Source organism: Gambusia affinis, linkage group LG05 (genome assembly GCF_019740435.1).
Source record: "Gambusia affinis linkage group LG05, SWU_Gaff_1.0, whole genome shotgun sequence".
In the NCBI taxonomy this organism is placed as follows: Eukaryota; Metazoa; Chordata; class Actinopteri; order Cyprinodontiformes; family Poeciliidae; genus Gambusia; species Gambusia affinis.
This window is the reverse complement of record NC_057872.1, coordinates 5,652,709-5,668,799: the sequence shown is the minus strand read 5'-3', so window position 1 is coordinate 5,668,799 and position 16,091 is coordinate 5,652,709. Positions and strand designations below refer to the sequence as shown.

Below are 16,091 nucleotides of genomic sequence, written 5' to 3'. Positions count from 1 at the left end.
TAAACCGAATGTAAAAAGGCAGTTAACAAAACATATATGTATATTGTGTTGCACATCATATTTTCCATTGCAAGAATTGTGAAGTATTAATTTATGCCCTAATTAAAAAGAAAAAAAAATCTCCATCTGCACTTTGGAACTGCGAGAGAACTGAAATCAAAAAGGTCTAAATATCCACACTAGATTTTACATTTGTAATGCAATACTTCACTTTTTCTGTTTTACAATTCTTTGCCGTGTTTTATTTTAATAATGTAATTCTATGGTTCCGGTAACAATGTTGTCTATATACCAAACTAACAGTTTGTATTAATTTTTTTTTTCTTGCACAGTTTTTATTAATTTTATATATTATTCTTAAGTTTTAAAAAAAAATTACAAAGCAGTAGCTAAAATGTCCATTTAACATTATTGTATATGCAGTTATCCAAAAGTACTAAATATATTTTATTAATGACAAAAGATTTTTCAAAGTTCCCTCTGAGCTAATTTGTCTTCTAAATTATGATCTGAACAGTTATTTTGATCTCAGACAGCAGATCTTTTTGTTTAGATCATTGTATAATAATTGAATCAATTCTATTTATATAAAGGATTATATTTTTAATAATATTAATATTAAACGACAGAGTGGGGAAAAGAAAAATTATATTTTTTGTAAGTTGGGCAGAAAAAAAAATGATGCAGCGTTACAGCTTCAGATGAGCCACAATTTTCAAACTGAAGCCAAAACTCAGAGTGACTGATGAGGATTTATGATTGTGTCAAGATTTGCGGACTATTAAAAAATTCTGGAGAAAGAAAAAAAAATGTGACAAGCTAAACTAAAAAAATAAAAAAATAAATAAAACGCATTTCTGCAAATCTGGTTGGAAAAATTCGTCTCATTTGACATAAAAGGAACATTTCATACACATTTTTATTCTTCAAGTTTAATTTATTCCAACGGGGGAGAGAGGGGGGACATCCATTTAATAATTAGGAGTATATTATTGTCCTCTCAGACAAACAGCACGTATAAACACACATACACAACTTCTCCAGCGGAATGCGAAATATCATCTTCTTCATTTACAGCTTCTTTACATTTTGTATGACTGCAAACAATAGCTAAATTTTTTTTCTCTGGCAATAAATCCTTAAGTAAACCGGAAGCTGCATTTTGCCACCGTCAGAAGAACGAGGTCGGGGGGGGAAAAAGTGCAAATTGAAGTACGGAGTCAAGTTCGGGAAGAGATGGGGTTGGGAAATTATTTTTTTGCAGCGTAGCAGTGGAGATGGTTTGTTGTTAAAGTGCAAAATGGAAAATTCGAGTAAGATTCACAATGCGAACAAAAATTTGTAAAAGTTGGGAGTCACGCTGATTTCCTGAACAGGACTGTGGACTTTATCCAGATTACTTTTTTCCTCAGCAAGAAAAAAAAAAAAGAGCAAACTTCACAAATATGTCTTAGTCAACCTTGGCAGGTTTTTTTTCTGTTTTTTGTAGCTTGAAATAAAAGAAAAAAAGAAAACGAAACATCTGTTACTGATTGCTGTTTGTTTTTGCGCGCAGGTGGATTCAGCGTCTGCCTGCACGAAAACAATGCATTTGTTTCGATTTTTTTTTTTTTTAAGTGATGATTTGTAAAGTAAATAAAACCGAACGGCTGCTGCATTAAGTTGCTTCTTTTTTATTATCATTTGATACTTTTTTTTATTGTGAGAATCCTAAACGGATTCCATAAACAACGGAGAGTGATAAATACACATTTTTAAATTAAGAAAAAAACTTGGATCTTTTATTTGAATATATTTTTTCCCATATGTAACGGAAAAATAACGTTCAAGAAGTGACATTTCTTTTGCAGATATTACTTCATGCAACACCAAAGGGTGGGGGTCCCATTAAATCGTCTCTGACAAAACTAAGTCATTGTTTTTGCTCGATTCCTGGTCGCTCTGGTCGTCGGTGAAACATACGTCCACGTCACTGTCATTGTCGCTTTTGTGGTCGGCGTCGTCGAACGGGCCGCCCGGTTTGTCGTCCAGCTTCTTCAGAGTCTGTCCGGGGTGCCTGGACTTCACGTGCCGCTCCAGGTCCCGCCTCCGCACGAGCACCTTCCCGCAAAAGTCGCACCTGTAGGGCGTGTTGCCCTCCGCGTGCAGCCGGATGTGCTTGTTCAGGTTGCTCGGGTCTCCAAAGGGCCTGAAGCACACTTTGCATTTGAGAGGCTTGTACCCTGTGTGAGTCCTCATGTGGATCTTCAGGCCGTACTTCCGGGAGTACAGCTTCCCGCAGTAGAGGCACAAGTGGCCCTTCTTGGGTTTGCCCGAGCCGGTGGAGCCGGTGCTCCCGGCGGGCACCGAGTCCATCCGAGCCCGACTCTTATCCGAGCTGATCTCCGACAGCTGCTGCGTGTGCATGGCGATCTCCCGGTCAATGTTCGTAATGGAGCCCAGGTCCTGGCTCAGCGGGGGGGCGCCAAAGTAGGGCACGGAGTCCGGGTACTTGAGGAGGTTGCTGAAGTGGAATTTGAGCGGGTAATACGGGGAGCTGTACAGGAGCTCCCCGTTGTAGACGGTGAAGGGCATCAGCGGGATGTTACAGTCTCCACCGTACGTCTTCACGCCGTCGAAGTGTGGAAGTGAGAACCTTTCAAAGTGCAGGCCGGGAGGCATCTGGGGGTACCGGGAGGGGGACAACCCGGTGTGTAGTCGACTCTCGACGTGCTTGAAAGCCGATGTCTCCTCCACGTGCGGCAGCAGTGGGAACCCCCGGATGGGATTCCCGCACGGTACCATTGGAGATGTGGAGTCCACGATGGTGGGCGCGCACTTTGGAGGGTGGTTCCCAGCCCCGTTAAGGGCCTCGCCCAGGTTGCGGATTGGCTTCAAGTTCCCGATGAGTTTGCTGAATCCGAGGCCGCTCAGTTTGCCGCCGGCCTCCTCTCTGGACGCCTCTGCGCCCAGGGCTTTAGAGATGCCCGTCGGCTTGAAAGCGGAGCGCACGCCCGGATGGAAGCCCATGCTACCCAGCACTGAAGACGCGGCTCCCAGTCCGAGCAGGTGTCCCTGGTTCCTGGCTGACGCGACGCTCATGTCGAGTGCCCGGTCCTGCTCCTCGGCGCTGCTTTTCTTCGACAGTCCGCCTTTGTTGTTCGGGAAAGGCGAGGAGGACACCGCCCGCCGGTTAGAGTCTGAGGAGTTGCTGTGCCCGGAGGTGTTGGGGATGTCTCCGGACTTGGGCGACCTGCTGAAGGACTCGGTACCTCTGGCCTGCTCGCCGCTCACGAACCCCCGCCCGTTGCTCAGGGCGCAGTGGAAGTGGACGTGGGCTTTGAGGGTGTTGGGGTATTTGAATATTCTCCAGCAGTACCAGCAGATGTAGCGCTCCTCACCTGTGGAGGAAATCACCACATTGACAACAAGGTCACCGCAGATCCAACAAGAGGAAGTGGAGACTCTGAAATATGTTTACAGCACATCCGGGACATAAGCGACCTGAGATGACCAACAGAGGCCTGTGTGAAGGGCGCATAACTTCACACAGAGAATCTTAAAACATGATATTTAGAAACGCTTTTATTCAGTATGAATTTTAAAAGTTTTACCACTTTAAAATGTGAATTTAAAAAAATGCTTTTAAGAAACCCTTCACTTTGGTTGTTATGACAACCAGTGGCAATTTTGTAAGTGGAACCCATGGCTCTCCGCCTTGGGAGGAAGTTAAAGGGGGCGACAGAACAATTGTTACACCTTTTTTTTCTATTGTTTAATTCCTTTTCCAGTCAAAGTAAGGGAGTGCCCCAGCGTGCAGTGGGGATAAAATGTGACTCCGTTGACTCATGGCATTGAAACTGCAGTTTGAAAAGTCTTATGCCGTCAAATTACAGGGAGCGTTTTGCTTCTGTTTTAGAGATTCCAGAGTAAATGTGTTCAAAATCTAAAATACTTGGACTGGTCAAACCTGAACTGGATCATTTTGCGCTGACAGGAAATTTCTTAGGATAACAACAAAAATTTATTTTATTCCATGCACACTGTGACTGCAAAGCATTAAAATAACTGAATAAATGATGCATTTATTTAATTAGAGAGCACAGCCCAGTAAACCTGACCCACTCTTCACCTAATCTACTGAGTTTGTGCTGACTCAGACATAACAATCGGATGAAAAGGGTAAATGAGAAAAATCTGAAAAATTATTTCATAAAACACATAAAATTATTAATAGTAAGAAAATCATGTTAATTTATTTACTTATTAGTTTGTTTGTTTTTTTTAGTTTAGGTTAGTCTTGTTTGTTTGTGTGTTAAATGCAATTTAAATGACATAAGCATTAGGCTTGGTGGCTTCTGCTTTGAGCCCACAAATTGTTTGGACTGGCTTTCCTGCGTAATTCAACTTTAAAATAAAAAAGATAATCCGAGGGTAAATTCTTAGCTGTTTTGTTTACCTCTGGAACATTACAGCTCGCCAGAAGTATCATCAATAAATCACTACATCATCAAAGTGACTAAAAGGAAAAGAAAAGAAAAAAGATAAATAAAGATTTCCACCCCCGCGCTGCGCACCATGGGTAACGAAATCCGCTCCTAAGATCTGGTGCCAAATGGTAATAGACTCCGGGAGCCATTCTAATGGCCCCCAGTCGGGCACTCAAAAGATAATATAGATGTAATGATTTTGTAATCCTCATACGGGCCATTGTTTATGATCACCATCAAAAGGGCAAACGCCCTGCCCAATCTGGCGCTCCGGAGCCGGGGACCCATTGAACGCGAGCCCTCTCCCTCTCTGCGCGCTTTCCCGTGGAAGTGACAGCAGCTGTTGCTTGAAATCGCAAGTCTCCAGAAACAATGGCGCAGGCCCATCTGTTGACGCCTCAATAATGGGGGGGTGGGAGGAGGAGAAGGGGAGTGAGTGAGCGCGTAAGTCCAGGAGCGCACACACGGTGCGCGCTGCGCCAGAGAATCTGGGCAGGATACACCCGACATAAAAGTTCGCATTCATTAGGCCACAATACCTTAACGCAGCCACCTAATTCAGCGTGAAGCACTTGTTTTTGAATTACTTGCTTTTGAATACATGACTATTAACGACGGGGTGACATTCGTTAACCTCCGACTGAATCGCTTCTTCCTCGACGCTCACCGAGGCGCGTCGGTTTCTGCGTTTAATTGCTTTTTATTATTAATCATTATTATTATTATTATTATTATTATTATTATTATTATTATTATTTATTCAAGCACCGTAATTACATTGCAACAATTTTTGCCTTTTTCTTTGTTTCTATACTGACTCTGATATCATATCAGGGTTTTGTTTTGTTTTGAACAAAGAGTACTTCCCAGCTCGGAACAATACGTGTCATTATCTGATGAAGGAATTTCCATGGAAGTATCTGTTGATAATTTGCTCTGTAATCGGATTAGGCTCTGATGAGGCGCTAATCCCCCAAGCGCAAACATCGGATTATTAGTATTAACAGGCCGAAGAAGAGGATTAACCACATTTGCTGATTCTCAAATCCCCGTTTATTATTATTATTATTAGTAGTAGTAGTAGTCGTTGTTGTTTTTAGGTAGGGTAACTGTGGAACACAGGTGGATCATATCATGGTGCATCAAAATATGCCCTCTGTTTGGACGGGATTTTTCATTTTTTCCATTCTCTGCGCAAGTTATTTTCTTGTTTTTCGATTTGAAACTGTTTTTTTTTTTCTTAATCAAAACTAAACTGTAGCGAATGTTGATAATTTATGCTCTCATTAAATCATTAAACACAATAAACGAATGGGAAATTTAAAAAAAAAAGAACGACAGGATGCAATTCTTCACCTCCTCTTGTCAATAAAACGACAACATTCGATCACTGACTAATTGCGCAATGACGCGTAATAATAAAAACGGTATTATTATTTCCTGTTATTGCGTCAAATATACATGCATGCAATATTAACATAATTATATTGCACATTATCGGTCGCGCTCACCTTTTTCGTCGTGCGTGGGAGTGGCCGTGGTGGGGATGTCGTACCACTGGGCGAGAGGGTTGGAGTACCACACACTCAGCTCCTCTCCCGCTGGGATTTCTCTCAGGACTCGGTAGAAAATCTAAATAAAAATTATACAAATATTTATTATTTTTCCCCCCTCTCTCTCTCTCTCTTTTAACGTGACTTTATTCCCACTTAAAATCCACAGAGTAAAGTGCGACGTCGTGACATAAAAAAAGTCACCTGTCCGCCAGGTAAGTCCGTCACCGCCTCCAGGTTTTGCTCCTGGCTGTTCCTGGCGGCGCGGATGAATCCGATCCAATCGGGCACAGGACAGCCCGACTCGTCCACGAACTCTCCGCGCAGCAAACGGATCTGAGCCACGGAGAGGGGGAAACAAGTTGGGCAAATGCGAAAACATACACACACACACACACAAATAAAGAAATAAAAATAAAAGAAAGAGGAAAAAAAGAGGCCGAAACAAGATCGCACCCGAATGAAACCTAAACGAAAACTTGATTTGTTTCTATTATTTTGCGTCTCTCCTCTTCAAGATCACCTAAACCACCTTTTTATTTAGGATGTTTGTACTAGAATTTGATTTAGAACGTCTTTTTTTTTTCAGCAAATATCGCGACTTTCTGTTTGCAGTCGGACGTGGAGGTGGAGGTGCTGCGGCCGCTGTTCTGAGCAAAACGCACTTAACGCGTCTTTTATCCGCTCTGCTGATAATTTCCTAAAGAGAGCAGCGAACGGGCCTAATTGACTTGATATGGGAAACGAATTTGAAGAGTGTCAGAGCGTTTCTAAACTGTTCTAGGAGATTAGGGATCGAGGCGTGACATTTGACACAGACATTGCACCTGATGAATCCCCCCCTTCCTCGCTGCGGCCCCCGGGGCCACGCATTTAGACGCATCAATCACATGGCGCTGACAGCTTTCTGCGATTAAAAAAAACAAACAAACAAACAAAAAAAGCACTCGATTTGAATCGCAAAACAAAGGCGAGATTTAAAAAAAAATAATAAATCACATTTTTAATAGAAAATAGTTCCTTGTATTTTTTTTTTACCATCAAATATTTTTGTCAACATTTCAATTAAAAAAAAGCTATTTCTAACGCAAAGCATGTGGACGCAGCTGAATTACCCATAGCAGCTTGTTGTTTCATTTTTTATTTTTTTTTAAGATTTCTTTTTTCTTTTTTTTTTTTTTTATTTTTTCGCTTAACAATTCTTTCGCCGCCTGCAGGCGGAGGCCCGACCCGGACACGCTGGCATCTTTCTGTGGCCGGATCCCATTAACAGTAAACGGCTCATCGGAATAACAGGCCCGGCAGGCTGGGAAACGTGAGGGCGCACACCCGGGTCTGCCCATTATGCCGGTTAAGCTGACAAGTCGGCCACTAATGGAGCTCAATTATTTCTAACCTGACAGGCCAAACCAATTAATAAGTCGCGGCTAAATGAAGTTTGACAAGTCAGTTTAAAAAAGAAAAAAAAAGGATAAATGTTATTTCTTGATTTGTTATTTTTGAACAGATGAAAATATAAACTGAAACGTCTAATATTTATTTTATTTATTTATTTTTTTAAACGGCAGGTATAGAAAAAAAATACAGTAGGCCTATATATATGTATATATATATATATATATATATATATATATATATATATATATATATATATATATACTGTATATATACATATATACATAATAACGACAATTTGAAATCTTAACTTTACAAATATGCACATTGAGAGTTTCCGGCTTACTTTTTTTTTCGGTCCGACGTCCTTGCGGTCCGACAGGTACTTCCCCAGCTTGAAGACGCCCGGTACCGGTCCGATCCGGAGCCCGGCCGGCACGTTGCAGTCCGCAAACACACTGACGGTGGTGGACGCCCGGGTGGCTTGCATGGCGCGGGGTGAGATCAGAACCATGAAGACTGATGGAGACCCGAATGCGAGAGAGCGCGCGCATGCAAGGGACGGGAGGAAGAGGAGGAGGAAAAAGAAGAAGAAGAAGAGGAGGAAGATGATGAGGACAGGCCGATGTCCGCCCTCAAAGTGACGCGGTGGCGTTATGCTCTCCGGCTTTTCTAGTAATGGAGCACACCCCTGACACCCCTTTCTGCACACACACAACAACACGCCCACACACACACACACACAAGATTATCTGAGGATGCAATGGGAAGAAGAACAGAGTGGGTGCTGCAGAGAGGTGATGCTGGTTTGCGTGGGGGGTTGAGGAAACGGGGAGGGAGTATGGGCTCCTGAGTTTGCAGTAGCAATGAGAAGGTGTGTGTGTGTGTTTGTGGGCGTGTGTGCGCGTGTGTGCGTGAGTGTGAGAGAGTTGAGCTCTCCCAGCAGCTGTGTGCAGTGGGGAAAACGGGCCGGGCCTGCGCTCACATGGAGACTTTCCCTCACTCCGCCTCATAATGAATTGCTCCCAAAACGGTCAAGAGACACAAAAGAGCCCGGCGACCCTTCCCATCCCCGAAATCCAATTTGTCAAGGCCAGAGAAAGGAGAGCGCGGAATCAAAGGTCCGGAGCGGCCATTAATCCTCACCACGCGGCTTTGTCCTCCGGACAGTTCCGATATTTTCACTGACAAATCCACTGTATAATTCCTCCATAAATCCTCACCCTTCTCCATTCAGAGTTTTATTTTTTTTCTTTGGCCATACTTTAAATCTACTTGGCTGCCATTCTTAAGGCTTCTACTTACTTCAAAGGGCTCCTCTCCCCTCCTCTTTCTCCTCCTTCTATTTCTTTCTTTCTTTCTTTTTTTTTGTCCTTAGTGTGAACAAAAGGAGCAGGAAAGTTTAGAGGACTTGTTAACTTCTATTGACTCTCGGCGTGTGCCGGGTTGAGATCGGGCAGGTACTGAAAAGGGAGGACCAGCAGCAGTAGGAGAGAGAGAGAAAAAAACAACAACACACACATCATATTCCCAGCCCGCGCGCACACACACGCGCGCGCATACTTGTGGTTTTCTTGTCTCCTCGTACAATGCGTTCAGCTGTTTTCTTCTACACGTTGACAAAAACAAGGAGGGAACAGTCATTGCACGGTTTTAATCACATCGGAGAACAGAGAGTTGCAATTTTTTTCGACTTGAAGATCGATCATCGGCTGGTTTCCGAAACTTAAATAACTGTTGCATAGACTTTTCCAAGAAGGCATTTAAAAACGGCACCAGCGCCATGTGAACGGATCGCGTAGTAAAAACAAAAGTATTTAAATGTAGTAAATTTGCTGTTTGGATATATTTTCTTCATAGTGATTTCAACACATAAATCAGTTCATGATTCTAAACCACGAAAGGAAAAGAGAAAATCAGGATTTGCCACTAGGAGAGCGAGATAGAGGCTCGATTGACAAATGAATTGTTTGATGGATCGATTTGTTTTTGCGATTAAGTTCTGAAAGAAAGAAAAAATCCCTGGAGCTGGGAAAGCCACTTTATTGATTTATTTGTTTGTTTTTTGGGGTTTTTTTGCTGGTTCTTGCATGGTGAGGTGAGATGTTTTTTATCAAAAAATATTCGTGGAAGAAGAAAAAAAGATGAAATTACTGTAGTTTCGACATCAACACGCACCCTTCAAAGGAGAATTTCCAATGTAAAAATTTCCGTCAGAGCAACTGCTTACTCTGTTTAGTTGTTGAAACTATGAGTTTTTGCACTATTTGATTAATCTATATGCAGAGTTTGTTTATTTATTTATTTATTTTAAAAGCCACTTATTTGGTAAGAAAGTGTAATTAAGATGAGAACGTGTGATTTAAGGGTTTGTTGTCGGGTCAGAAAGGGGCAACAACAACCTGTAGGCGGTCAGTCCAGACCGTGCCTAAACTGACCTCTGACCTGTCCACTCTGGCCTCCCAATTAAAGTGAAACCTACTGAGAAAACCAGACTGGAGGAACAACAGACACTACTCACTGTAAAATAGCGACTTTTGAAGAATGTTACATTGTAGCCATTCAAGTATGGTAACAATTCCTACCAAAAACATTTTTCACAAACGTTGGTTCATTCATGTGTGCAGCATAAAATGGCTGATATGTTTACACGAGTCAAAGTAAATGGCACAAGACTTGCAGTTGAGAACATTTCTGAGTTTGGATTTTAGATGTGGATCTTTAGTTCAGCTGTAAAACTCAAAGTTGCTCCTATAAGGACAGTCCTTGACTAGAAATTTCATATCAGTGGTTGTCAGAAAGATTAGTCCAGATTTAAATGTTTAAGTATTTCACTAATGTGGTATGCTCTAATTACACCCGCTAATTGCTTTGTTGTCTGTTTCCACAGCTAAAATTGACATTTAAATTGATTTACTTCACCGTCTTTCAGCTGCTAAACGTACTTTCTTTTCTTTTTTTTTAATTCAGAAAAATTGATTACAGCCTAAAAAAAAGTATGCACAGTAACAAGTTGTGTTTTATGGTTAATTCTGTTTTTGTGCATAAATGCATTCAGAAAAAAACCAAAACTATTGCCGTATCTTATTTATTTATCTAAAAGCGAACCTTTGTCAGACTGCCCGTTCTCCTCCCTGCGCTCTTTCAAAAACCCTCCGAACGACACGCGAACAATCTCGTCAATGGGCGCAATGTTTGCGCCCGGCTGAGCGGAGGGGTTATTTATTAACTCCCGGCCTTTTGCGACTGGTTCCCATCCCATCCGTCCCGCACTTACTTCTACACAGTGAAATTAATTAATTGAGAGAGAGAGACAGAGAGAAAGACAGAGAGAGAGAGACACAGAGAGAGAGACACAGAGAGAAAGACAGAGAGAGAGAGAGAGAGTGAGCTGTGGTGAATCCCCGGCGCACAGTGCGCCTTGGAGCCCCGAGGAGCGACCAAAAGACTCGGTGTGAGCGTGAAGGCAGCATTGGGAACAAATGGGATGGAAAATTAAATGAAATTAAATGGCCTCACCAGGGTTATTGTTCATCCTCTCTTTTATAAAAAAAAAAAAAAAAAAAGACATTAATTACATGCTTGGATCTTTATTCGGGAACAATATTGTGGAGTCAATTAAATGCGCTTCTGTATGCAGGAGCTCAATCTCTTTAATGAACTTAAATAACGATCTGAGAGAAGAATCGGAGCTGGGAGAAGGAGGGCGACGTTTTTATGGGCGGCTCTGTCCACTCCGGCCAGCCTCCTCCGCCCCCAAATGACCCCCCCCCCCCCCCCTCCTTTTTTTTAAAGGGGGTGGAGGGATTCATTTGTCTAAATGGTGGGGCTCGCTGATTTAACTGGTTGGCCCATTAATGAGCCATGAATATAGAGGAACAACCTGCCTGCAAAGCAACGCGGTAAATACAGACCGCAATGCCCCACCAGGGATCTCCATTCAGGCTCCGTAACTGCGGGGCCTTACTTAACTTGTGCCAAAGGTTCACCACCAACAACAACTACCTCTCCTGTCCCGCCTTTATTGGCCTTCCATTTGAGACCTCTCCGAGCCGCAGGAGAGAAAACACATTTTTTATGTCGACCCCATAAACTTTCCTCTATTCAGGACGTTGGAAAAGGCGCGATCATTGTCCCAGTTTACAGCGCGGCCCGTTTCCCACGTTGCAGAGATCCCTCCGCGTTTGTCCCCGACCGGTTTATTTGCCACACATCTATTTCCCCGCATTGAAGCGGAGAAAACCTAAATCTTCGATGCTTTTCGAACAACCAGAAGTTATTATCGTTCGCTTCAGCTGTGCAAGGAAAAAGGAAAAAGAGATGGATGGAGGTGTTGGGGGAGATTATACCACTTCGGTGGTGCCAGATATTAATCAGTTTTTCTTAAATTATGTACATTTAACAGTGAAAAGATACAAATAAATTGCACTCGGTTTTATAATCACTTCGTTTCCATTGTATTGTTTATCTTCCTTCGTTAAACAAGATAAATTGCAAAATTAAACATTAAAGATGTATGAACTTTCATACATCTTTATACTGTCTGCAACAATGAATGGCAACGTTTGACAGAATCAATATTCATACAAATATTTAGGATTTCTTGCCAAAAAAAAGTAGCTAATATTTTTCAAATTAAACCATTGTTGAGCATTGTATTTCCAAACTAAAACACTTGATTAAAACAATAAATATATATATTTCTGGAATAAAAGAGTTAATAAAATTCCTTGTTACAATGAGGCATGCTACTAAGCTTGACTTTAGTTTTAGCATAATCGAAGTTTCTAAAATTATCTGCTGTGTGCCATTTGCTAAATCCAGTGTTTTTCCCTTGAAGTTAGATTCACAAACAATAGCCTTTAAGAAATTCGAATTTCAGTTCCTAATAGTCAATACTCTTCAAAATATCCTTTTATATTGGACCTTGCTAGCAAGTTTGACAACAGCTTTTTGCACTTTTGTTAAACATGTTAAAGATTCATGCAAAATTGCTACAACATTGGCTTGTTACACACCTTAAATTTGACTAAGTTGATATATTCTTTGTTAATACAACTCTCATAATGCCTTGCTGTTTCCTTATAGCACACACCAAACAACAACATGGGGGTTGGAACCAACTCCTTAGTTAGCATGCTAATCAAAATGTTTAGGTAGGATTTGTCGCCAAGATAAATTAGCTAATGTTCTTGTATTTGACACTGTTGAGCAATACATTTACAAACTAATATGACTGAACAAAGTGCAATTAATCACATTTGGTCATTTTTAATACCTGCCAAATGTAGCTCGCTAGCAGGTTTGACTTTAGCTTTAGCGTTTTCACTGAACAGGTCAGAGCTAGATGTAAACTTTCATTTGCTCCAACAGGTTTCTCAAGCATGACTAAAATTTTAAGCATTTTAATGGGAATCATTTAATAGACCCCAGATTCCTTTTCACAGAATACAGTAAAAAGTCTGGTTTTAGAGTTAGTGCTAACTCTAAGCTAGTCATAGCTATAACTTATTCCTAAAATACAGGACACAATAGGGGACGCTATAAGGTTTTGCTCCAACACAGAAACCTTCACAACCACAAGTTTTTAGGCAGTTCTTATTGAATTGACCCATATAAATGTATGCTCATCTCCTGCCTGCACCTGACAACAATTTATGGTAGACTTGATCAAATAAGAGTCTCTCTGAAATTAGCCAGTGTTTGATCTGAACTATTATTGATTAAAGCATTGCAAACCAATAGGCTTAATTGAAATCTTAATGGCACATTATTTAACACCCACATATATATTTTTTTATGGTGCATTGAACCCAAAGCATTGACTTAAAGATGTTTTGCTCCCTGGGAATTCTGGGGAAAGATGCAGCCTGCGCCCCGCAGGAGCAGACCAGCTGCCTGGGTGCGGGTGGGACATTAGCGACGCGTTTGAATAGTAATTATGCTTGTATGGGACTCCCACCAGATGACATGATTGGGATTTTAAGGCCAGACTAATATTCAAAATCGCATTAGAGAGCGGCCGAGTAAACGGCACCTGATTCAGCGCTGCTCATGCGTGATGTCATTCAGAATGCCTCCCCTCTCTCTGTTTTTTCTCCCTCTTTTTCTTCTTCCCCTCCTTGAAGTGGGCTGCACCGTATTGGCATTCAAAGTCTGAACAAAGTTCCTCACTTAAGGCCGCTTCCTCTCGCATGAGGAGACGCGGATAAAGACGCATGAGAAGTTGCGTGAATTGATATGTTTCGGTGTTTCCTTATAAATTCATACCTTTTCCCACTCGAGCGCCTCAGAAAGCAAGTGTCACTCAGGCCGATTCTCTCTGCTGTCCGGCGCATTTAGCGCTGGGCCCATTTAAAGGAGTTCGTTCCTAAGGCAAATTGTATGCAGGCATGGCTGCCGGTGAATGGAGCGGCGTGTCAGCCGACCCTAATTGGGGATTTTTTTTTTTTAAGTCACCCAAAGCATGTCCACAAAGTGACAGAAAATGGCTGGTTTCAAAGAGAAGTCTCAACTTTTGCCCTCTTTGGAGAATATTCTAAGTAAATCCGCGTGTTTCTCATGGGGATGGAGGTTATTGACCCAGCTGGGACTTTTGGGTTGTTTCTGCAACCTAAAAGTGAGAGCAAAATAACTCCAGTGGCAAAGAGCACGTTTAGAGACATGCAGCTTTGACTTCCGTGTGGCTGATTAGGGGAGTGATGAAAAAAAAATCTATTGACCAGAATTAACAATTTACGCTTGAAAATAATAAACAGTCCTTGTTGTTTCTCCGTACTCTCACTATAGAGAAACTTATCTATACTAGAATTCTGATTACAAACGTTTCACGCTTTCTATGAAAAGACGCACGAGACGCAAAAAATAAATAAATAAATAAATAAATAAATAAATAAATAAATAAATAAATAAATAAATAAATAAATAAAAAATTGACATTTTGCGTCCTAGACAAAGCACCATGGAGAGCTCCACGCTCTCATGCACGCACAATTTGTTTACTTAGTCGCATCACTTGCATTAAAGCGTCATCTCACTGTGTAATTTTGTAACCCAGACCTGTATTGTTGTTTTTGGACGTCCTTCGGGTTGGTTGCACACCACACTCCTAATACGCTGCAACAAAATGTTATCTAATGGCTGCACCGTCTGCAGACTCCTCATTATGCGGGGCCTGCATGCGCGACTGACAGTTTTGGGTTCAAACTAATTGGCTCATCAGAGTTCAGGTGGGGTGAGCTTGTGGAAGTGACGCATGAGTGAAGTATGCAGGGTAATCTTACAAATGATTTCCGTGCACATGCAGTGGCTCAAACAGTGCAATATTAATGTGCTCCGTATATCTGTCTTTAAATTATGGCAGACCCATATGGCAACAAATAATGTTAATTTAAAACTAGGGCTATTCAAGAACGATGAAACATCGTTCTTGAATAGACGCTTTTAACGCTTTTAAGCGTTTTCTCCTTAAAAGAAAACGCTTATTTTGTGTTATTTATTTACTGAATAATGTTAAGTACGTAACTAACTACATTTGATTGGCTTAGCAGTCATGAAACTAAGGGAAACGTCTAATAATTTTTGTCATTGTACAGTTTTAGAATCAAACATGAAATCTGCTTTATGTGATTTTGATGATTTTAAAAATAAGTAAATAAATAAATGTACAAAATGAATGACAGCGAGAGAAATCTCCCTCCGCCCTAACATTGATCGTCTAGCTCTTGGGGTTTGCTGCATTTCTCCACTCGGTGTCCCCGGAGCCGGACGCTAAGCGTGTTTGGCACATGGCGCCCAGATCCAATCACTCCCAATCAGCAGCAGGAGAAGAATGTGTGGATGTGGATGGAATGGGGACAGAAAACGGCTGTGAGCCGTCACTTCTCACGGGACGGGATCCGACTGACTGATTCTTCAGCCCACTGGGAAGTGTCAGGATGTCCCCCCGCGAACCTCAGGTGTCTCTGGCCACGTCTGTCTGCTCCCTCACGACTTCCTCACCCTTTATCAGTCCACAGCCGCGTACAGTGCTCTGCTGACGTGCTCACACACCTTGAAGCTGACCTCTTTATGTTACATTACAACCACAAAACTTAATACAGTTTATTGAGATCTTGTGGTGTCGGCCAAGCACAAAGTAGTGCAGAACTGTAAAGGTTTTTCAAAAAAAACGGTTTTCAAAAAAATTTTACCAATCAAAATCTACAAAAAAATGTGCAGTCATGTTAAGCTTCCTTTACTCTGATAACTCTAAATGAAATCCAGTGCATTCAGTAGCCTATAGACACAAACCTATGACTTAAAAAAAAATAATTGTGACTTTTTTTCCTCAGAATTCTGACTTTAATCTTCTGATAAAAAAGTCAAAATTCTGAGCATAATTTTATCCATCATCTGTGCATCACTCTGAAGTCACTCTTCCCACAGTAAAACACAGTGGAGGTAGAATCATGCTGTGAGGCTGTTTTGTTATTTGTAGGGGCTTGAGAGGATAGATTTGGCAAGTTGATGGTTGTAACAAGACAAATTGTGGAAAAAAATGAAAGGATTTAAATAGTTTTGCAAAACACTGTATCTCTTTATGTTTAGCAAATAATCACCACTATGTCACTTCACTAAACGAAATTCTCGGGCCTGAACCAAAATTCTTTCTTGAAGACATCAAATAAAAGAA

The 16,091-nt window shown here is 41.5% G+C and overlaps 1 protein-coding gene across 2 annotated transcripts; it reads right to left on the bottom strand.

Moving 5' to 3' along the window:
• Positions 1-916: 916 nt before the first annotated feature.
• Positions 917-14,638, bottom strand: prdm13 (PR domain containing 13). Of its 2 annotated transcripts, XM_044118148.1 has the most exons (5): positions 14,477-14,604; positions 7,764-7,936; positions 6,227-6,358; positions 5,981-6,101; positions 917-3,380 (listed from the first exon to the last, which is right to left on the bottom strand). In XM_044118148.1, the coding sequence occupies exons 2-5, from the start codon at positions 7,929-7,931 to the stop codon at positions 1,888-1,890; spliced, it is 1,914 nt and encodes a 637-aa protein (XP_043974083.1). In that variant the 5' UTR covers positions 7,932-7,936; positions 14,477-14,604; the 3' UTR covers positions 917-1,887. The 2 variants fall into 2 exon arrangements, with proteins under 2 accessions (XP_043974083.1, XP_043974084.1); XM_044118149.1 differs by lacking the exon at positions 7,764-7,936 and having other exon boundaries at positions 14,477-14,638.
• Positions 14,639-16,091: the final 1,453 nt, after the last annotated feature.

What these genes read in the sequence shown, in the direction of transcription:
- prdm13 (XM_044118148.1), bottom strand. Translation starts at nt 7,931, where the DNA reads ATGGTTCTGATCTCACCCCGCGCCATGCAAGCCACCCGGGCGTCCACC. An exon ending in ACGTCGGACCGAAAAAAAAA is followed by an intron (nt 6,359 to 7,763) that starts GTAAGCCGGAAA and finishes TCCGTGGCTCAG; the next exon opens with ATCCGTTTGCTGCGCGGAGA. An exon ending in CGGACTTACCTGGCGGACAG is followed by an intron (nt 6,102 to 6,226) that starts GTGACTTTTTTT and finishes ATTTTTATTTAG; the next exon opens with ATTTTCTACCGAGTCCTGAG.